General features: G+C 45.7%; 1 protein-coding gene across 6 annotated transcripts in view; it reads left to right on the top strand.

Moving 5' to 3' along the window:
• LOC119978357 (transcription factor 20) overlaps positions 1-21,824 on the top strand; it is a 46,178-nt gene extending 24,354 nt beyond the window's left edge. For all 6 annotated transcript variants that reach the window (XM_038819938.1, XM_038819935.1, XM_038819937.1 and 3 more), the window contains 4 exons: positions 6,939-12,298; positions 15,131-15,224; positions 18,778-18,827; positions 20,791-21,824. In XM_038819938.1, the coding sequence (XP_038675866.1) occupies positions 6,965-12,298; positions 15,131-15,224; positions 18,778-18,827; positions 20,791-20,814 (5,502 nt within the window). In that variant the 5' untranslated portion in view covers positions 6,939-6,964 and the 3' untranslated portion in view covers positions 20,815-21,824. The remainder of the gene's footprint in view (positions 1-6,938; positions 12,299-15,130; positions 15,225-18,777; positions 18,828-20,790) is intronic.
• Positions 21,825-22,344: the final 520 nt, after the last annotated feature.

Here is a 22,344-nt window from a genome sequence, read left to right as displayed (position 1 = left end):
ACACATCTGGGCCAGTCTCCTAGAGCATTGGCAGTGAGCCCTGCAAATCGCTGCCAAAAAGTGCCAGGATCAACCTACAAAATTGCCCTACTTTAATTTTTACTCCCAGCTCATTGGACCTCAGATTTGAAATTAATCCCTGTGTCATAGAATTTACAGTGCAGAAGGAGGCTATTCAGCCCATCTAGTCAGCACCAGGCCTTGGAAAGATCACCCAATTTAAGCACACTCCTCCACCCTATCCCCGTAACCCAATAACCCCACCTACTCTTTTGGACACTAATGGGTAATTTAGCCTGGCTAATCCACCTAACCTGCACATCTTTGAACTGTGGGAGGAAACCCATGCAGACACGGGTCGAAAGTGCCACCCCGAGTTACCCAAGGCCGGAATTGAATACAGGTCCCTGGAGCTAGAGGCAGCAGTGCTAACTACTGTGCCACCATGCCACGCCCCAACCCCTCAGCTCCTTTCTCCGTGCCCTCCTCTTCCCCTCCACCCCTCTCCATCCACCCATACCGCACTGTTTCCTCTGGGTGAGTTTTTCCCCTCCAACAACTCTGGCACACAAGTTGATCCTTACTCCCATCCCCAAACAGGAATTTATCAAGACCCTTTTGTAAGTAAGTTAACATCTGCCGAACATATATATTATATATACCTGCTTTGAAAGGGCTGGTCATTCTCTGGGGTGTGGGGGGGGGAGAACGTGCAATCTGTCCCTTCCATTTAGTGAGCATTTCTGGTGTTGTGATTATGAATTAGATTATGTTCAGTTGTTGAAAGTTAAAAATAACTGGAATTTTTTTTTAAAGCTCTGTTTGGAGCTGATTGCATATGCAGCTTTGCTGTCAAGGATTCCCAAGTTTGTACTGCACTAATTTCCAGCCACTTATCTTCCAGGGAATGTTGGGTATTTTACAGGGAATCTTTAGATGGAGCTCAGCACGGGCAACAGAACCTTCTTGGGTGGGGCTGGGTTAACGTTCAAACAACCAGCTCAACCCAACAGAGAAAAAGGAACAAATGAGCAGGGACGCAAATCAAAGATTTTGTGCTCAGTTAGAAGGTTAAGAGGATGCAGAATTATCAAGGCTTCTTCAGCTGTATCCCGACTGTTAGCTGTTGTATTCAATCTCCTGCCACTTTATATAAACGAAACACTTTGTTTTTCTCTCTCTCGCTTCTATCTTTATCTTTGTTCTTTCTTCTTTTGCCCCTCTTCTTTCTTTCTCTTTCTGCCTGCATGTAACTCTCTGTCTCACTTTCCTGCTCTGTTTCTTGTTCTCTCTAGCCTACGAGCAGGAGCTGGAGAGTGATTCTTTAAGCATGTCACTGATCATTCTGTATTCAATGTGTGTGCAGGCAGTTTTGCTGCCAGCCTCCGGGGCTGGATGAATGTTTTCATCTGCTTTGGGTAAAGTGCTAATGCTGACCTTGACCCCATGCTGTGTCCATTATCTGCATGGGTCTGACACCGGCCCAGCTACATGTGTTGCTCAGTCGAGTTAAGTGGTCTTCCTGCAACTCCTCTGTGACACGACTTTTAATAATCGGACTGCATTTTATTAAAATATACCCTTGGAGGAATAAAATGTGCTAGCATTCCCTCTCCTGTTTTAATCTAACAGTCAGGTAGGTGCAATTTGCCACAGCCCTGTTGCTGGTGAGGATACTTGTATCTGTCACACTGGCAGCTGTGATGTCAGTGTGGGTATATGTAGGGTGCAGAGGAGATTTGCCACAATGGTACCAAGGATACGTATCTCAGAGTCTGGAGAAACCTTTGGTGTCCTGAGAGGAGAGAAGATTAAGGGCAGAACTGTTCAAACTCACAAAAGTTTTTGATAGAGTACAGAAGTAGAAACTGCTTTTAAAAAAAATATTTTTATTCACGGCTTTTGAACAAAATGTAAATATGCTAAATAACAAAAGAACAATCAAAGAGCATTAGAAGAACATCACATCAACCCCACAAACAACCCCAACCCTCCTTAAGTAACCTTTGTACATTTGTCGACAACTGTTTTCCTTTCACAAAACCCGTCTGATCTTCCCCCATCAACCCTGGCACACAGCCTCAATTGCAATGCAAGTACCTTCAGCAGTAGCTTGGCATCGACATTCAACAACGATATTGGGCGGTATGACCCTCATGGCTCCAGGTCCTTATTACTGTATTTTTAAGAATCAGGGAGCTAGAAGACTGTGATAAAGTAGGGGGAAGTTCCCCTCTCTCCCTTGCCTCGTTATATGCTCTCTCCAGCAGAGAGAAACTGCTTCTAGTGGAAGATGGTTTGGTAACTGGAGGACACAGAGTTAATCTAATTGGCAAAAGAATCAGAGGCAACATGAGGACATGATATATGAACTGGAATAGGCTGTCTGAAAGGCTGGTGGAAACAGATTCATAAGAACAGGAGCAGGTGATTTAGCCCCTTGGAACCTGTTCTGCCATTCAATGTCCAAGAGAAAGAACCGAGAAATGGGACTGATTGTATAGCTTAATCAGAAAGAAAGGATTCGAAAAATGAAAATCACTTATTGTCACAAGTAGGCTTCAAATGAAGTTACTGTGAAAAGCCCCTAGTCGCCACATTCAGTCGCCTGTTCGGGGGAGGCTGGACGGGAATTGAACCGTGCTACTGGCCTGCCTCGATCTGCTTTCAAAGCCAGCTCTTTAGCCCTGTGCTAAACCAGCCCCCTAATTTGCATTAATATCACAGAAACCCTGCAGTTAGAAGGAGGTCATTTGGCCAATCAAGTCTGTACTGACCCTCTGAAAAACCACCCTACCTAGGCCCATTTCTCTCCCCTCCCACCCTGAACCCCACCTAACTGTTGGACACTAAAGGGTAATTTAGCATGACCAATCTATCTAACCTGCTTAACTTTAGACAGTGGGTGGAAACCGGAGCACTCTGAGGAAACCCACGCAGACACGGGGAGAATGTGCAAATTCCACACAGACAGTTGACCCTGGTCCCTGGCGCTGTGAGGCAGCAATGTTAACCAGTCTGCCACCATGCCACCCAATCTGCTGTGTTTCAAATCCCCACGACACCCCAAAGTGCTTTACATAAATGAGATAGTTTGCACATTGTACGGTCCCACAAATGTGATAATCTCTTTTTAATGATGTGTGGGATAAACACTGCCAAGACACAAGGGAGAACTTCCTTCCAGTTCTTTGAATAGTATCCTAGGATCTTTCACCTGCCCCTGAGAAAAGCAGTTAAAGGTCTCATTGAAAAACAGCACCTCTGACAGAGCAGCACTCCTTCAGTATTCTACAGAATCTTAGTCTCTGGAATGGGACTTGAGCCAACAATCTTCCCGCTCCCAAGGCAAAAATGGCAGCAGCTGAATCATTGAGAACCAGCACTCCTTCAGTATGCTTGTCATTATCAGCCATGATAGTAGCTCTTCGCACGGGTTCTGCAGTTTTCCCCATCTCTTTATTTCTCTGTCCTTTTAAGACCCCCCTTAAAACCCAAATCTTTAATAAAGCTTTTGGCTTAAGGCCAGCATCCTTGTGGGCTTGGTGTCCATTTTTGCCGAATTATGTTTTCAGTTAAGGGATTTTTTAATGTTAATGGAACCATATAAATGCTGTTGTCATTATGTTGACAATTTCATGCAGTAATCGAGAAGAATGAAGAGGGAGAAAAAAAAATTGCATTTATATGACACCTTTCACAATCTCCAGGCATCCCAAAAAATATTTCAGCTGATCATTTGCTTTTTATTGAAGTGTAGAACGTACAATAATGTAGTTAGTGGTGTTGGGGTATTGTCACTGAATTAGTCACCTAGAGAGATAGGATAATGCCGTGGGGACCCGGGTTCAAATCCCACCAGGGTAGATGGTGAAATTCAATAATAATCTGGAATTAAACCACAAAAAACATCTCGTAAAAGCCCTTCTGGTTCATTAATGTCCTTTAGAGGAGGAAATCTGCCATCCTTACCTTGTCCAGACCACAGCAATGTGGTTGACTCTTAAAATGCCCTCCAAAATGGTTAGACAAACTACTCAGTTTGAGGGCAGCAAATGCTGGTCCAGCCAGCAATGGCCACATCCCGTGAGTTAATTAAAAAACACTCCCGCAAACAACATTGTTTATTTTTTGTGATATTGGTTGAGCAATGTGCATATCAGAGAACTAATTGTTGTTCTATTGAACAGTGTCGTGAAAGAACAGGTAGGTCTTTGGTTTAATGTCTCATCGCAAAGATATTGAAGTGTCAGTCTGGATTATATGTTCAAGTCCTTGGGGCCTCACGGTAGCATGGTGGTTAGCATCAATGCTTCACAGCTCCAGGGTCCCAGGTTCGATTCCCGGCTGGGTCACTGTCTGTGTGGAGTCTGCACGTCCTCCCCGTGTGTGCGTGGGTCTCCTCCAGGTGCTGTTTCCTCCCACAGTCCAAAGATATGCGGGTTAGGTGGATTGGCCATGCTAAATTGCCCGTAGTGTAAGGTTAATGGGGGGATTGTTGGGTTACGGGTATACGGGTTACGTGGGTTTAAGTAGGGTGATCATTGCTCGGCACAACATCGAGGGCCGAAGGGCCTGTTCTGTGCTGTACTGTTCTATAAAAGTCTCTGCAGTGGAACTTGAACCTCTGGTGGAGGTACAAATGCTAACAAATGAGCCAAGGCTGACACATTAAGGATTACGTGTTGATCTGTGGGGCCAGTTGGATGGATTGCAAAATTATGTTCATGCGCTGGGCTTGTATGTGACTCCAGAGAGTCCAACACATTTAAATAAAATGTCCTATTTGTGCAGTAGAGACTGCTGAATAGAACCTCAGCTTTACTCTGTGCTTTACCCTGCCGAATGCTGACTGGGAATGCTTGATACCACTGACCCATCCCTTCTCCCCCATTTCTCCTTGCTAACCAACAGGAAACACAATACGTGTCCACATAAAGAAAAATATGATCAAACAATAAAATAATTGTTCTTCAATCCTGGTGTAAATCTCTGGCTGTGAGATTGAAATGTGTCCAGGCAGAAGCTTTACTCCGAACTGCCGCCTCCTTTGCCTGTGGATGGTTATCATCATCAGCACAACTCCTTCTCTCTGAGCGCACATATTAATGTATTTTGGAAAGATTAAAATGCTAATGATGCACACAAGCAGCCTCATAATGGCAACACAGTGAACACTGTGATGTGTCCCTGGTATCAGCTTTCAAGAAGCAGGGAGACAGATGACTAGAAATCAGAGTCAGCCAATCTGTGATATTATAACATTCAGGCTCGGCAATTACGTTGTTGTAGAAAAGGCATCTGCTATCTCCATGAGAGAGACACATGGCATGTTATTCTTCAGCAATAGATGCAAGCCTTCTTTGTCCTTACAAGGGGCACATTTTACAATTCTCTGCTCACTTGCAGAGACTGCAGACCCTTTGTGCATTAGAGAATGAACAGATACTGGAGGGTTAGATATTGTGTGTATTACCGAGAATAACAGAGAGTACAGGTCCTGTGCATTATAGAGAATAGCAGAGACAGCAGTCCCCTCTGTATATCATGCAGAATAGTTCAGGCTGCAGGTCTGTGGCAGCTGTGGTTCAGTTGGTAACATTTTTGCCTCTGTGTCAAATTAAGGCTAACTCCCCAGGGAATCTCAGGGAGTGATGCACAAGCTGGAGGTGTGGTCTTTCAGATGAGAGGTTGAACAGAGACTCTGTCTGGCTGCTCAGGCGGGTGTGAAAGATCGCATGTCATATTTGTATGAAGCACAGGGGTAGTTATCCCTGGTGTCCTGGCAAATGTGTATCCCTCAGTAAACATCACAAGAACATTTATCTGTCCATTATGACATTGCTGTATATGGGAGCTTGCTATGCGCAAATTGGCTGCCTCACTTCCTACATTACAACAGTGACAACACTTCAAAAGCACTTCATTGTCTGCAAGGCACATTGAGACGTCTGGCTGGTCATGAAGAGCAGTGTATAAAGGCAAGCCTATCAGGAGCATAGTGGAGACTGCAGATGTGAGTGTATATTGTGCTGAACAGCAGAGTGCTGGCCCTTCTGTGTATAACAGAAAATAACAGACCGTGGCTCTTGCAGAATTATTTTTTAAAAGCATAAACCACAGGTCCTGTATACGTAACAGAAATTAGCAGAGACTGTAGAATCCTGTGTATATCTGAGATTAACACAGCCCGCAGATCCCTGCATATATCAGAGATCAACAGACTGCAGATCCCATATATCAGATTTTTTTTCCAAAACTATACTTTTTATTGCATTACATAACAATTCAAATTTGACGTGACAAAGTACAGCACATATAATTTATTTCAATGCAGTACATCAGGTGTCTCCCTACAGGTTATATTTATACTGTACATTTACATTTAATCCCAAACATTATCTTGAGGTTTGGACACCGGGCCTATATGGCCACAGACATCTCCAAATAAAATAGAAGATAGCTCACAGTGGCACTGGAGTGGGGTATGGGCCTGGTCCACATAGAGCAACTGTGGGTGCACCTGGCACCTTATGGCCAGGTTCTTACCTGCAATGGGCAGGGAGCATGGCACCCACATCACCAGTTTCTGCTTCACCATGGCCATGCACTCCTTCCAGTTTTGGGCACACTCTCCAGCCCCATCCGAGCCACATCCCCAGCATATAAAGGTGGTCTCATCTCTCAGTGAAAGGGGACAAAGGGTCATCACCCCAGTTCCCAAAGAATACGGCCTCGCTATTAGCTGGGACTGCAGGCGTATTCCAGAGAATATTGTACATTAAAAACAGCATAGACACAGGATTGAATTGAAACCCCCTTTACAGTTATTTAGACCCAATATCACATCAGAACCATTAGATGCAGTTTTGCAGTTGGGTGAAGCTGGTCATTGCATTTATGGTGCCGGTATGATTCTAGCTGTTGTTTGTTCACAGGGCTGAGTGACACAAGCTAAAAGGCCATGCAGTCCTTCCGAGATCCCGGGGGTTTCCAGAGCAACCAGCAAAACTTCCAGCAGGTCAGAGCTGACTCGTCGCGTTTGGAAACCTACAGGCAGCAGAACCCGGTCGCCCAAAGCTATGATGCCCATGGGATTGCCTCGAAGGAATATTACAACCAGCAATCTTACCAGGGCTACGGGAACAACACCGCTGGAACTTACTATGGTGGCGTTAAGCAGGTTCCTGCCCAGCAGCCACAGGGTCGACCTCTGAATGTTGCATCGACCTACCAAAGTAGTGCTTACTCAAGACAGTATCAAAGTGAAGGGCAGGATCCGAAATGGGGCACACAGGGCTCTTCAGTGAGAGCAATATCTCAGTATGGGCAGGATTCTTTTAAAGGCTCTGTTCCTTCCACTGTCTACCAGCAGCAGCAGCACATGCAAGCTAACGCCACCAGGAACCCGCCTTCCCTGTCCACCCAACAGACACACTTCATGCACCAGCCCCACCACAAGTCCATGCTACAGCAGACCTCCCCCTACATTGCCAGGTCAGCACAGTTCAACCAGACCTTTCAGTCCTCTCCCACCTCCTACCCCACTGTCCAAGATTACAGCCACCCCTCCCGCTCGTACGAGGGCTACGGCCAAGTGGCGGCAAGTTCACAGTATGACAGGCAAAGTGCCGCCACTCCGGACTATTCCACCCAAGCTGGCTACGGCTACAAAGCGGCCATCGCCAAGTCTGGGGGCTATGAGCAGAACAAGGCCACTCAAGTCAAGCTGCACACCCTCCAGTACCACAACCAGGCCAAGCTGCACCTCCTGAACCAGTCTCCCCAGCTCTACTATCAGGCAGATGCTCCAGTCAAATCTCCTGAGCAGTTCTTTCAAACTTTCAGCCCCACATCCAGTCACTCTCCTGTTTCCACTGTGGTAAGGTCACCATCTTACAGCTCAACGCCATCGCCCCTAATGAACAATCCTGAGACTCTGCAATATGCCCAGCAAACTGAGAGCGAGATCAAAAGCACCGTGTCCCATCTGCTGGCATCTGCAGTGACCTGCACAACGCAAAGTCCCAGCAAGACTCTGGCTGGGAGCTGCAAAGTGCCCCTCAAGGATAAAAACGCGGATAAATTGTTGTCAGACGGCGCTTTCAGCAGCCTGATAGCCCTGAGCTCACAGGTAGAAAACATCCCGAGGACTGTGCAGCAACTGCTGCTTTCCAACACTCTCGCCCCACACCGCAAAATGGCCAAACGGCTGCCCAGGAAGTTGGAAATGTTTAAGAGCTCCGAGGAAAGCCTGTATCCCGAGGAAGTGCTGGGGACCCCTCAGTCAGAGTCCCTGGGGACCCCTCAGTCAGTGCACGCTGAGCTCCAGGAGGGGGAATATTCCAGCAGTCCCGAAGAGCAGTTGGAGAAGATCCACTTCTTCCATGGCCACTGCAGGAACTCTGCCAACCTGGATGCTGTGCGGAAGAACTTGGACACCATCCTATCCTGCTCGCTCGCCTCGACCGAGGACATGGGCGCAGAGTGTAAAGCAGATCTGAGTGGGGAGAGCTACCCAGCACAGTCCAGCCTCTTCGCCAAGGAGGACACCAAAGCCTCCAGTGTGATCATTCTAAAGGACTCTGCCAAGGAGAGGTTGGAGTCAGAACTTCGGTTTAACCATTTTACAGGGGAGCAGGAAGGTAAAGGGGGCCAGTTCAATATGTACAGCACTGACAACTTTCCCGGACACTTGATCCGCCCCAAGCGAGCCGGCCAAGGACAAACCTTCCCCCCCGACTGCAGCCAGGGGCTGGCCAAACGGGACTGTCCATTGATGCCAAAAGCTTTTGGTGATGTTGTTTACAGCCAATCCCAATCTTTCCACAGTAACACACTCCAGCCGTTGGCTGACTACAGAGAGATGTCTCTTGCCAACAATAACCACGACTGCTATTCCTCACAGATACCTGCACAGGAGCTGGACAAACTGAAGCTTGTTGACTTGCCTGATAAGAATGGGAAGGACGCCTTGCTGGAGTGGGAAGAGCTGGAGGCCAACCTGTCCCAGTGTGACCTCCAGAAAATGTACCTTCACAAACTGCAGGCCAACTATAAACATGAACAGCGGCCTCTGCAGAAGGACCTGGTTCCTGGCAGCTCAGTCCAGGAGGTGGAGGAGGAGGAGGAGGGGGAACAAATGGGACAAGACAACGAGGGGGGACCTGCAGAAAATAACGAGAACAGGATCAAGAGCAGCCAACCCCCCTTGGAACGGAAGGAGGGCTCAATGGTCAAGTCAGAAGAAGATGAAGAGCTGGCCATGGAGTCAAAGGCAAACGCAGTGCTACAAGATGCAATCGCTGGTATCGAGAGGAAATCTGTCATCTGTGATGTGTCCCCCACCCGGCTCTGTGTTAAAGAGCCTCTGGAAGGTGCAGAGGACAAGCTGGGCAGCGCGCAGAGAGGGGAGGACACAGTGGGTGCCGGAGCTCCCCCCCGCTTGCTGGGACACTCTGTTATCCATGTTGGCCCAGCCATACTCACAGACCCAAAGGTGGGCCAGGGAGACCCCTCCGCAGCCGGGTTAAAGCCGGAGGGAGAGGGGGTGAAACAGGAGGAGCCTCCAGAAGCCACACTCACTCTGAACTTGCCAACTCTTTCCTCCGACCTCATCAGCTCGGCACTGACCGAGATAGAAAAGGCTCCTTCCAAGAGCAAAGCTCCTAGGGTGAGGAGACTGTCGGCCAGAGTGTCGCCAGGAGGCGGTGTCCGGGTTAAAGACCATTCACCCCCCAAACCAGAGGACAACGTCCAACCTCTCAAGGTGAAATGTTTGGGATCACAGCGAGAAAGAGCGAAAAGCAAAGGTTCCCAGGAGGGATTCACTGTCTCGGAATGCACGGCCAACCCTCCCAGCAGGATGTGCACCCGCTCTTCCAGCGCATTACTGGACAGTGAGCTAAGTGTCCAGTCCCGGGCTGTCCTGAGGAAGGGAATGCTCACTCACCGGGAAGATGCTCCAAAGGAAGGGAGCTGTGGCTCTAGGCACAGGCTGAACTCGGTCTCAGACAAGTGTTTGATCCAAAGGCAAGGTCCCAGTCCAAATGTGAGAGCTCACCTGACCAGGACCAACAACATCCATCACAATCGCCCCCCTGATACGGCCCACCCCCAACAACAGGTGAAGGGCCAAGAACGCCTGACCCAAGACTCCAATTCATATAAATCCGTGGTACTCAGAGCCAGAACCAGGGCGCAGGGAATGGTTTCACAAAAAGATGTAAAACAGCGCAAGAGTTGCAATCTTGTCTCGAGCCGATGTCTGACCACCAGAAATAACTCTTCCCTTTCAAAATCTCAAAGACAACTGACAGCCAGACACGAAGTGTTGGATTATGTTGAAGAGGAGATGACGGCCGAGAGATTAAAGGCACGAAATTCGGCTTCAAGACTCGGAGGGCAGGAGGACCAAAGATTTCCCGTTTCGCACCCTTTGAAAAGGAAAGGTTACTGCTCCCTCCCGCTGATCCCGGCGAAAAGACAGCACCAGATGTCAAAGGGGAACGATACCAGGTCAGAGAAACAGAAAGCGCTCCCTGGCCCTGCTCCATCAGAAAGTAACCCAACTGCCCATCCTTTGCTGGATGAACCCATCCAAGGTGAGAATTGTGAAGGGGCTTCACAACGGGGTCTGAGTAAGGAAGCATCAAACAGTCATGGCAATGACCTGCCCGCTATTTCTCTGAAAACCCCTTCCAAGACAAAGATCCTCCCCCCTCGGAAAGGCAGGGGCCTTAAACTAGAGGCTATCGTGCAAAAGATCACCTCCCCAAACTCAAAATCATTTGCTTGCAGCAATTATTCTGATAACAACGTGACATGCCTGACTCTGGATGAGATACTGTCCCTGAAAGAAGAGAAACTCACTGAAAACACCAGCAACGAGGTGCACCAGCCGCTAATTAGCCAGAACAAAGTGGCGGCCAAAGATGCTTCTTCCAAGATTGCCCTGGTGGAGCTGAATAAAAAGTGCCTCCTCACATCTAAGAGGCTCAAGGAGGAAAATGAATCAAGGACGCAGGAGAAGAACAGCATTCATGGGAAGACCGATATCAATGTACCCACGGAACCAGAATGTATTGAGGCGGAAGACCGGCTCAGTGTGAAGCTTTCTCCCAAAGAAAGGGCCACGGTAGAGAAGGAGGGAAAACACAAAGCTAACACTGACACAATTCCCCAGCATGCTTCTCCTTCCTCTGTGTTGTCTTCTGTTTCAGATGCGGGTCCAAATGAAGAGTTGGACAATCCTCAGGATGATCTGGAGCTGAAGAGGCCAACTCCCCCGAAATCTTGTCCACCGCCTCCGAAGAGACGCAGTCGCCCAACGGGAAATAAAAATGTCAGACAAACCAAGAATAATTCTAAAGTTAAGAGGCCCAGTGGGAGAGGCGGGAGAAGGAGAAGGAAGCACCTGAAAGGCAGCAAGACTACAAAAGCTGCTCACAGGCGCAAAAACCAATTGAAGAGAAGAAACCCACCTCTTGTGGAAACCAAAGAGCCGGTCATCCGGTTAAAATACGTCTCCTATAAGATGCCAAGAGCTGAAAACAAAGCTAAGAGTTTTTCCCCTTATATTCATGTTGAGAAGAGTAATGAGGTCTCGTCCACCTGCACAATCATTAACACTTTGCCGGAGGAACAGTCCAGGTTCCAAAAGATGAAGAAAAGATCTTCATTTTCACAGTCCCCTGTATCAGCTAGTAAGACATTGCCAACATCCTCAGCTATGTTACCAGGGCCAGTAGTGCTGGACTCTGCTAAGCAAGGCCATCTGGTCTGCTGCTTATGTGGGAGGCCGAAGAATCACAAAGAGCTCGGGGACCTCTTTGGGCCATATTACCCAGAGGATTACACACCGCCAGTAACAAAGAACCAGCATGTCAGGGGGAAATTGGAGATGAAGAATGGGATCAAAGTGAAGCAAGAGAGGCTCTCGGTTGAAGCAAAAGTTGCCGAGTCGGACAACGAGAGTACTGTCAGCATCACGGCAGAGATTCCGCCCAGTCTGGAGAAGGCAACTGAGGTGGAAGATCAGAACCCACTCCGCACTAGCTCAAGGGAAAAGTGCAAAAAGCTGAGCTGCTACTGCTGTGAGAGGACAGCAGAAGACACCGAGCCCAAGAAGGTGAAGAAGAAGCCAGGCTTAGAGGAGGAGCTGCAGCCTCCTGAACTGCCTCTGGACCCCCACGAGCACTGGTTACATGGAGCCTGTGCTGTGTGGACAAGTGGAGTGTACCTGGCTGCAGGGAAGCTGTACGGGCTGCAGGAAGCTGTGGAGATGGCCAGCGAGATGGTGAGATATCAAACCCAAATTATCCTGGGCGGGGAAATGCTGCCTCTGGAGGCATCACACAAGTTAACTTGCTGCAATAGTGTCATAAATAATATATTGTGTGTGTAAAATATATCTTCCATTTTTGTTTCCCAAGCACATACTGATTCAGTCATGATGCAGCTCTTTAGGCTGTTTTGAATGGCAAACTGGCTTAGAGTGTTGTCCCTTTGACTCTTCGGATCAGAGCTTTGAGTCCTGCTCGAGAAGGGTCAGAAATCTCCTTGTTTAGTATGAGGGCCCTGTGCTATGGTGGGATCAGCCTATTGATCATCTGCGCAAAGCAATAGGACTAAAGATAATTCTTGGTTAGTAGTGTCATCCAGGGATGGGAAGAGGGACCATAAGATTGTTCGGAGTACAAAGAACAAAACAGCACAGGATCTGGCCCTTCGGTCCTCCAAGCATGTAATGGTCATGATACCAACCTTTGCCAAAACCCTCCGCACTTCCTTGTGCCATATCCCTCTATACCCATCCTATCCATGTGTTTGTTAAGATGCCTTTTGAACGCCATTAATGTATATGCTTCCACAACCTCCCCGGCGCTTTCCATGCACTCACCACCGTCTGCGAAAAAAACCTGCCTCGCACATCTCCTCTAAACATTGCCCCATGGACCTTAAACCCATACTCCCTAGTGACTGACCCCTCCACCCTGGGAATGAGTGCTTGTCCATCCACTCTACCCATGCCCCGCATAATTTTGTAGACCTCTATCAGGTCACCCCCCTCAACCTTCGTCTTTCTAATGAAAACAATCCGAGTCTATTCAGCCTTTCCACATAGCTAAAGTGAGGGAATAAAGCTAGTGACGGAATAAAAGTAGGAAAGTGCTGCTGATACAGTTCATCTAACGTTTGGGGTCAATAGATACGTTTGGGGTTATCTAACTGGGGGAGAAAGGATTGGTGCAGTCAGCAGGGGGAATGGATTGATCAGGTTCTTCAGCACTCCAGCCCATCCTCACAATGACTACAAAACAAAGTATGTGAGGAGACACAAAATATAGGGTTTAAAAAGTGTCTTAAACATACTTGGAAAAAAATGCAGGGCTCTAGGGGTACATCAGGGAGTGGCTCGAATTGAATAGTTTTTCCAAGAGCAGTCACAAGCACAATGGGCCAAATGGCCTCCTCCTGTGCTATGATTCTAAAATTGAGTTTTAAGCTTCAGAGTCGAGTGTATTTTGTTCCTCTTTCCTCGCTGCCACTTGTAACAAGTTTGTTTCCTCCCTTGTGCTGCAATGACTTACCAATCTGTTCTCTATAAATTTGGAGCTCTGATGAATTTCTTAAATTAAATCCTCTTACCAACTGAGTGTGCAAAGGTAATTTCTCTCTATGCTCGTTCATTAAGTCTTAACAGATTCTCAGTTTCAGAATGATGTATCTTCATCTTGACTGCAAAAGCCACGCTTTTGTTCCACCTCGTATAATCGGAGCATCAAATAGCTCAGAAGAAAGCCATTTGGCTCACTGTACCGTTACCAGCTCTGTGAACGACCTATCCAATTAGTACTACTTCCCTGCTCACTCCCCAGTAGCCATGCAAATTGCCCCCTTCAAATATTTAGCCGATTCCCTTTTGAAGGTTACTATTGAACATCCAAATTGATTTACCAGATTATTCTTCACAGCCCCCGCCCAACTCCCTCCCTGACCTTTCAATACCTCCCGCCCAGGAAAAGTCATTTTATTTTGAATCATTTCATTAATTTCTAGGAATGTCCAAATATTTTCCCCAAGACTTTTAGCAAGCTGATATTCCATCAATACTGATTTATTAAATTGTGATCTGAGAAGGATATGAATAAGATCTGGCATCAACAAATTTAAATGTTTCTTCAGGTGTATAAATATTTAACTCCCCGTGTTTCGGGACCACATTGCATAATGACTCTGCTGGACTACAAGCATCCCTTTCTCCTCCATCGCTGCTTTTGACTTGCGGGAGCTTCCCACAGTGATGTTCCCAGCCCAGATAGTGTAGGCCTCCTCTAATTACTAATAATCATCATCATAGCCGGGCAAACAGAAATTCACAATCCATACAGTGGCATCCCGCCAGTTGGAAACACATTTATGCAGCCCATTTTGCTTGGAGAAAAGTCCCGAGGTTGTTCATAGGTGTGATCAGACAGACGCTGGATGCCGAACAGAAGGTTGAGATAGATTAGCATTTAGAGGTGGGCCATTGGACAGCAGCAGCAACAACAACTTGTATTTTTATTGTGGCTTTAATGCAATAAAACACCCCAAAGTGGAGCAATTATCAAACAAAATTTGGTACTGAAATGCACAAGGAGCAATTAAGACAAGTGACAGGAGGCAGTGGTGTCTTAAATGGAGAGAGAGAAGCAGAAAGGTTTAGGAAAGAAATCCCAGAGCTGAGAGTCGAGGCAGTTGAAGGCACAACCACAAATGGTGGGACAAAGGGAGTGGGGGTACACACAAGCCAGAGTCAGAGGAACACCGTCTTCCTGGGTCGGCAATATCCCTTCATATCTTTGTTTTGCCTATTTTTCATTACTCGGGCCTCGCACGCACGGGACAAGGTTTGTGAGTGATCTGCCAGGCTCCGATGTGGCTGCGAATGTCATTCATGGGATGTGGCGAGGCCAGAAACTACACAGCTTAACAAAGGGCAGGAGACCAAAGCTGGTCAGTTGTCAATTTAGTTTTTGCTGCGTGAAATTTAGTTTTACTCCTCTTTAAAAAGCAGGAAATATTAATTGGAGAAAATCCTGGAAATCATTCCCCTTACTGGCCGATACTTATTTTTTCGTTGCAGAGATGTTCCAGATGTGAGCAGGTGGGTGCCACTTTGGGCTGTTACACCAAGGGTTGCAATCAGAAATACCATTACATCTGTGCCATTGAGTCAGGTAAGGAAAGCACAGTTGACTGTCAAACCTGGTCAGTCTTGTCTAAACTTGTCTCAACTAAACTTGAAGGGGTTCTGAAGGGTAGTGGGAAAATAAACTATTTGCACTGTCAGGAGGTTCAGTAACTATAGCACACAGATTTAAGATTGAAGTTTTAGGGTTTAATTTTCTGTATGCTGCACAGGCACAATGGATGTACTCTGTGTCTTTGGATAACTTGCGTTATATGATTTATAATTAGTTTTAACAGAGTCCTGTTAGTTTCTACTTTAAATTAACTCTAGAATTTAAAAAATAAATAAATTTAGAATACCCAATTCATTTTTTCCAATTAAGGGACAATTTAGTGTGGCCAATCTACCTACCCTGCACATCTTTAGGTTGTGGGGGCAAAACCCACGCAACACGGGGAGAATGTGCAAACTCCACACGAACAGTGACCCAGAGTCGGGATCGAACCTGGGACTCGGCGCTGTGAGGCAGCAGTGCTAACCAATGCGCCACCGCCACCTCAATTAACTCTAGAATGAAACTCCCAAACCTGCAAATGTGGTTACCTGTGTTTATACCGCTCTCTTTTCCGGGTTACACATTGTCCATGGAGATCTGTATCGAAGCACAAAAACACCTAACCTAGAACGCCATACTTTCTGGGCATCTTCGGGACCCTTTGTTCTTTGTATACCATGTCAGAATATAAACAATACATTTAGCATACCTGGTACAAATCGCTTTATAGCCACTGAAGTACTTTTTTGAAGTGTAATCGTAAAGAATTAGGGCAGTCAGTTATTCCACACCAAACTTCAGCAAACAGCAATAACTAAACCAGATAATCTGTTTCATTAGTTATATTGGTTGAGACTGGGCGACCAGTGTATCCCCTTAGCAGTGTACATGCAATGGCCATGCACCAGCCTGGTAGATATATACAAACATGTAAAATAGGAGCAGTTGTAGGCCATTCGGGCCCTCGAGACTGCTCGGCCATTTGATAAAATCATGGCTTATCTGTTTGTACTTCCAAGTTCTACATTCCCAACTATTCTGATATTCTTTAATTTCGTTGCCCAACAAGAATCTATCTACCTCCGCCTTAAACATATTCAATGGCCCGGTCTCCACAACCTTCTGAGGTAGAGCTCCAAAGTCACACAATCCTCTGAGAAATATATTCTCCTCATCTCTGGCCTAAAAGAGTGACCCCTAATTTTAAAACAATGTTCCATAGTTCTGGACCCACCTGCTGGAGGAAACATTCTTTCCACACCCACCCTGTGAAGATCATTCAGGATCTTGTATACTTTAATCAGGTTACCTCTCACTCTTCTAAACTCCAGTGGAAACAAGCCCAGTCTGTCTAACCTCTCCTCATAGGACAACCCCTTCATTCTCATCAATCTAGTAAATCTCCTCTGAACCACCTCCTTTAAACCACCCCCAATGCGTTCACATCCTTCCTTAAATAAGGAGACCAAAACTGCACACAATATTTGAGCTGTAGTCAGACCAGTGCCCTGTCTAACTGAAGCATAACATTCTTATTTTTATGTTCAATTCCTCGCTTAGTAAAGGATAGCATTCTATTAGCCTTCTTAATTACTTGCTTGTACCTGCATACTAATCTTTTGTGGCTCATGGACTAGAACACCTCGATCCCAGTGCACCTCCGAATTCTGCATTTGATCTCCATTTAAGTAATACGTTGCTTTTTCATTCAAATACAAAGTGAACAATGTCACATTTTCCCACATTATACATAATCTGTCAGATTTTTGCCCACTCACTCAACCTATCTATATTCTTCTGCAGCTTCCTTATGTCCTCTTCACAACATACTTTCTTACCTATTTTTGTGTCATCTACAAATCTAGCGACCATACCTCACTCCCCTCCTCTAAGTCATTGATATCAATTGTAAAACGTTGAGGCTCCAGTACAGAGCCCTGTGGGACTCTGCTCATCATATCCTGCCAATCTGGTAAAGATCCATATTCTGCCAGCCAGCCAATCTTCTAATTGTGCTAAAATGTTACCCCCTGCACTATGAACTCTCATTTTCCACAATAATCTTTCATGTGGCACTTTATCAAATGTCTTCTGGAAATCCAAGTACAAGTCCAAGACGACTGGCTCCGCTTTATCCAACTATTTTGTGTAAACAAATTAAACTAAATCAAATGAATTGAGGGACAAAGTAAAAGAGGCAACCCCTTAAAGGGATACCAACTTGAACAAAAACAAATCACAATAAATTTTTTTTCTTTAAAATGTATTTAAAGTACCCAATAAATTTTTTATGACCAGTTAAGGGGCAATTTAATGTGGCCAATCCACCTACCCTGCACATCTTTAGGTTGTGGGGGTGAGACCCACACAGACATGAGGAGAATGTGCAAATTCCTCACGGACAGTAACCCAGGGCCAGGAATGAACCCGGGTGTTTGGCGCCGTGAGACAACAGTGTGAACCACTGCACCACTGTGCCGCCCGATAAAACGTAAAACAAAAATGTGGGAAAAGGGGCCGATAAGGCACCTCAGTCCCTGCGGTGCCCAGTGAGCACCGAAGGCCTCGACCGTGCAAGTGGAGCTCCCCTTTATCCACAGTGCACTGTCTCGCCTTCAAATAGATCCAATAAATTGGCTAAACATGATTTCCCTTTCACAAAACGATGTTAACTCTTCCTGATTACCTTGAGTTTAATGAACAATTCTAACACCTCCCCACCCAGACATCAAGCTAACTAGTCTATAGTTTCCTGTTTGCTGGCTCCCTTCTTCCTTATATTTGCTACGTTCCAATCTGATGGAACCTTTCCAGAATCTAGTGAAAATTGGAAAATTAACTACCTCTTTTAAGACCCTGGGGTGAAGTCCATCAGGCACCAGAGACTTGTCATCCCACAGCTCCATCAGTCTGCTCTGTATAGCTTCCCTAGTGACTGTAACTTCACCAAGTTCCTCTTGATTTACAGCTACGACTGGAATGGTTTTGTATCCCCTATATTCATCCACCATTTCCTTATTACCTATTATTAACTCCCTATTCTCAATCTCTAGAGGACGACGGTTAATTTACTTGTTCTTTTCTTTTTCAAATACCTGTACTCTTGCTATGTTTTACATTTATATCTAACATCCTCTCATATTCTTAATTTATTTTTCCTGATTAAGCTTTTGCTGTTTTTATAAGCTGATCTATTATCTGACTTACCACCTCATCCGTACAGATCAGAATTTTAAAGGGGACATTGGTTAGAAATCAGAACCCCCATGCTCCTGTTTAAAATAGTGTCATGAGACTTTTTTGGTCCACATGAAAGGGCAGATGGGACTTTAGTTCAACGTCTCATCTGAAGGATGACACCTCTGACAATGTTGCACTCTCTCAGCACTGGGCTGGTGTGTTAGCCTTGATTATGTGCTCAATTTCCTGGGGTGGGGTTTGAACCAAACAATCTTCTGACTCTTGAAGCACAATTGATAGCAAATGAGCACACTTGGCATACTGTTGGAACTGCGATAATTATTATTCTTCTCCTCGCTCGCAGGTTGCCAATTAAGTGAGGAGAATTTTTCAATGAAGTGCTCAAAGCATAAGGTAGGAAAGCAATGTGTTTGGGGAGTTGCACAGTATCACAATTTTCTCTTGGCTCCCCGACCCCCTACAGTGAAAATTATCAATGTAAACAGAAGGTGATATTGTCGCACTGAATTGGAGAGGAATTAAACCTAGTGTTCAAATTACTCACCTATATTTAAACATTGCAGTGCATTTATTAAAGGCAAGTTGGAAAGTCAAAAGGGGAACTTGTCATCGGGACCCCTTTAAAAAGAAAACTGTTACCGTACCCAGTGACTGCTCACTGTAATACTTGGTTTAATACCGACACAAATAAGTCATAACATTCACCAATAGGTGACACATTTTTACAAACTGTCGAAAATAGGGATTGCACGCAGTCACTTAATTGTTCATTTTTTCTGTTGGTTCATTTTTAATTAAAGATCTGGAACTGTAATGAGCATCAGAGGTAATAAAGCTGACTGCTTTCATTGATAAATTCAATGTTCCAGAACAGCAGCTGCTGGATCACCTTTAACTTTTCCCAGCCTTGTTTGTTTCAGGCATGAACCAAGTATCCGCAACGAGCTTAGTGACTGGAGTTTCTATAGTTGGAGGTCATAATAATATAATCTTCATTTTTGTCACAAGTAGACTTACACTAACACTGCAATGAAGTTACTGTGAAAATCCCCAAGTCGCCACATTCCGACGCCTGTTCGGGCGCACAGAGGGAGAATTCGGAATGTTCAATTCACCTAATAAGCACGTCTTTCGGGACTTGTGGGGGAAAACCGGAGCACCCAGAGGAAACCCACGCAGACACAGGGAGAATGTGCAGATTCCGCACAGTGACACTATCCGGGAATCAAACCCGAGATCCTGGTGCTGTGAAGCAACAGTGCTAACCACTGTTCATTGAGCACACATTGAGGGCAGATAATCGACTGGAGCTTCGAGCTCTGGCCTTTGGGCATTTGCTGTTGGCTCTCCACTGTGAAAGGCAACTACTGTTGTAGAAACACAGCTGCTAATTTACACCCAGCAAGATTTCAGAAACAGCTAAAATGTTTGTGTTGGAGGAATATTGCCTGCATCATTAGGAAAGCTTCCCTGCTCTTCCTTTAGAAGTGCAATGACATCTATTCAGTATGCATTCATATATTATCGACTGTCACGTCAAATCAGAAGCGAGAAGCTGTATTTTTACAGACAGCTGGACTGTGTGTTTACACATGGCATTACCTTATAGTTAGAAAAATCCAAAATGAACTGCTTTTAAAACTATTACATAGATCAGTACAGCACAGAACAGGCCCTTCGGCCCTCGATGTTGTGCCGAGCAATGATCACCCTACTTAAACCCACGTAACCCGTATACCCGTAACCCAACAATCCCCCCATTAACCTTACACTACGGACAATTTAGCATGGCCAATCCACCTAACCCGCACATCTTTGGACTGTGGGAGGAAACCGGAGCACCCGGAGGAAACCCACGCACACACGGGGAGGACGTGCAGACTCCACACAGACAGTGACCCAGCCGGGAATCGAACCTGGGACCCTGGAGCTGTGAAGCATTGATGCTAACCACCATGCTACCGTGAGGCCCCAAGATGGTGGTTTGCCATCTCAAATCTGCACGACAAAGATTTAGAAAGGTATAAAAGTCCTGGAAACACAATTCAGTTGGGATTTGTTAGGATATCATAGGCTGGATTCTCCACCCCACCCTGCCACATTTCTGCTCCGGCCCGCTGGCGGGATTCTCCGTTATGCCGGCCGGTCAATGGGGTTTCCCATTGTGGGGCAGCCCCATGCCTTCGGGGAACCCCCAGGCACCGGCAAAACGGAGCATCCCGCCGGCGGAGAATCCCGCTCAAAATCCTTACATGCAGTACACAATAGTGAAGTACAGTACCCCAGCCCATCCTGTAACAAAAGTGCTCCTGTATTTACGCGTCATTCATGGTTTCTTGTTCCTCTTTCCTTTTAGAGCACATCGTCTAAAATACTATAACAACAGGAAAATTTCATTGTGCCAAGTGACATTACCACACAAGGTGTTAAATACAGACTGCAAACCGAGAACAGTCAGTGAATGTATTGTGGAATAGTGCAGTTGAAGGAATGGAAAGATACCAAGATACCTGAAATACGAAGAGGACATCAACAGGTTGACTCTGTTCGTCAATGTATTTTCTCCCCCATTGAATCCTTGCTGCATTTTTTTTCCTGGGGGCTGGGTTGGTTGGGGGGGGGCGGGTAAATATTAATAGGTTGAGTTTTTCTGAACTGCAAGACGCCTGTGTAAACACTGATAATTTAAGCTCCAAACCATCAATTGTCTTAATGTTGCTGTGTAGATAATCTTTTGCAGTGGGATCCAGGGTGTTTTGCAAGGGAACTCGAGGATGGGGCAATGATACCAACCTGCAGTCTGCTGTTAAATGATAACTGAAAACTTCATGGATGAGGAAAATCTAATTTGGCAAAGTAGGTAATGAACTATGTTTTGAAACAAAGACATAACTGATTGCCTTGCCGTGGTTTTTTTTTAAGTTTAATTTTACTGATTTTATACAGTAGAAAAAGGGGGATTCTCCAGTGTCTCCAAAGTACTGCGGGAGATTGACTGACACAGTGAGTATTCCCTTTATCACACTTGGCAGTGTTCGATTATTTTGAGTTTGCAAAATTAATTTTTGTAAATTTTTTAAACAATAAATATAAAGATAAGGACGCCATCAGACATCACCATGGAGACACTTGCAAATATGTCAACCCTAGAAATGAAAGGAGTGGAGGAATTATTTTTCCTGCAATTATCAGTGCACCCAAGTGTGATAAAGATGATTATTGCAAATTAATGGAACCAGCGGTTTCTAGATAGTCCGATATCTACTGGGAAGAGACCCACAACTTTAAGCTCCTTCTTTCAATGTGTAATGTAATGTAATGTACATGTACCTGTAATGCAATGCCACTTTTTAGGAATTAAAAGCAATCTAGCCTACTGGAATAATTGAACAGGTTTTTGTAATTACTTTTCTCCTGTACATTGTTGAATTGTTGGATTAAGGAGTAGCACAGACTGGGTACAAGAGATAATCTTGCGTTTTTAAAAATAATTTAAGTGTACCCAATTTTTTTTTCCCAATTAAGAGGAAATTTAGCATGGCCAATTCACCTACCCTGCACATCTTTGGGTTGTGGGGGTGAAACTCATACAGACACAGGGAGAACGCGCAAACTCCACATGGACAAGCTTGGGTTTTACTGGAAATTTGAAATTTCCTCCTCAAAAAGCTCCGTCTGCTGAGGAAGTCAATTTAAATATTTGCGATTGATGGATTTTTGTTAGGTAAGGGGGTATTAACAGATATGGAGGACTTCCGGTTGTGGCCATGTCCGACTAGGTCGCGCGCACGGCAGCTCCCGCTGGGATCGGACATTTGGGCCCTTCAGCGGAGCGGTAGCAGCACTTTGGCAGTGATTCCCAGCATGGCAGGAGACGCTGGAGAGATTCCCCTCACTGTTGCATGGAGGG

This window comes from Scyliorhinus canicula, chromosome 15 (genome assembly GCF_902713615.1).
Source record: "Scyliorhinus canicula chromosome 15, sScyCan1.1, whole genome shotgun sequence".
Lineage (NCBI taxonomy): Eukaryota > Metazoa > Chordata > Chondrichthyes > Carcharhiniformes > Scyliorhinidae > Scyliorhinus > Scyliorhinus canicula.
The sequence above is the reverse complement of the archived record's forward strand: the minus strand, read 5'-3'. Positions and strand labels throughout refer to the sequence as shown.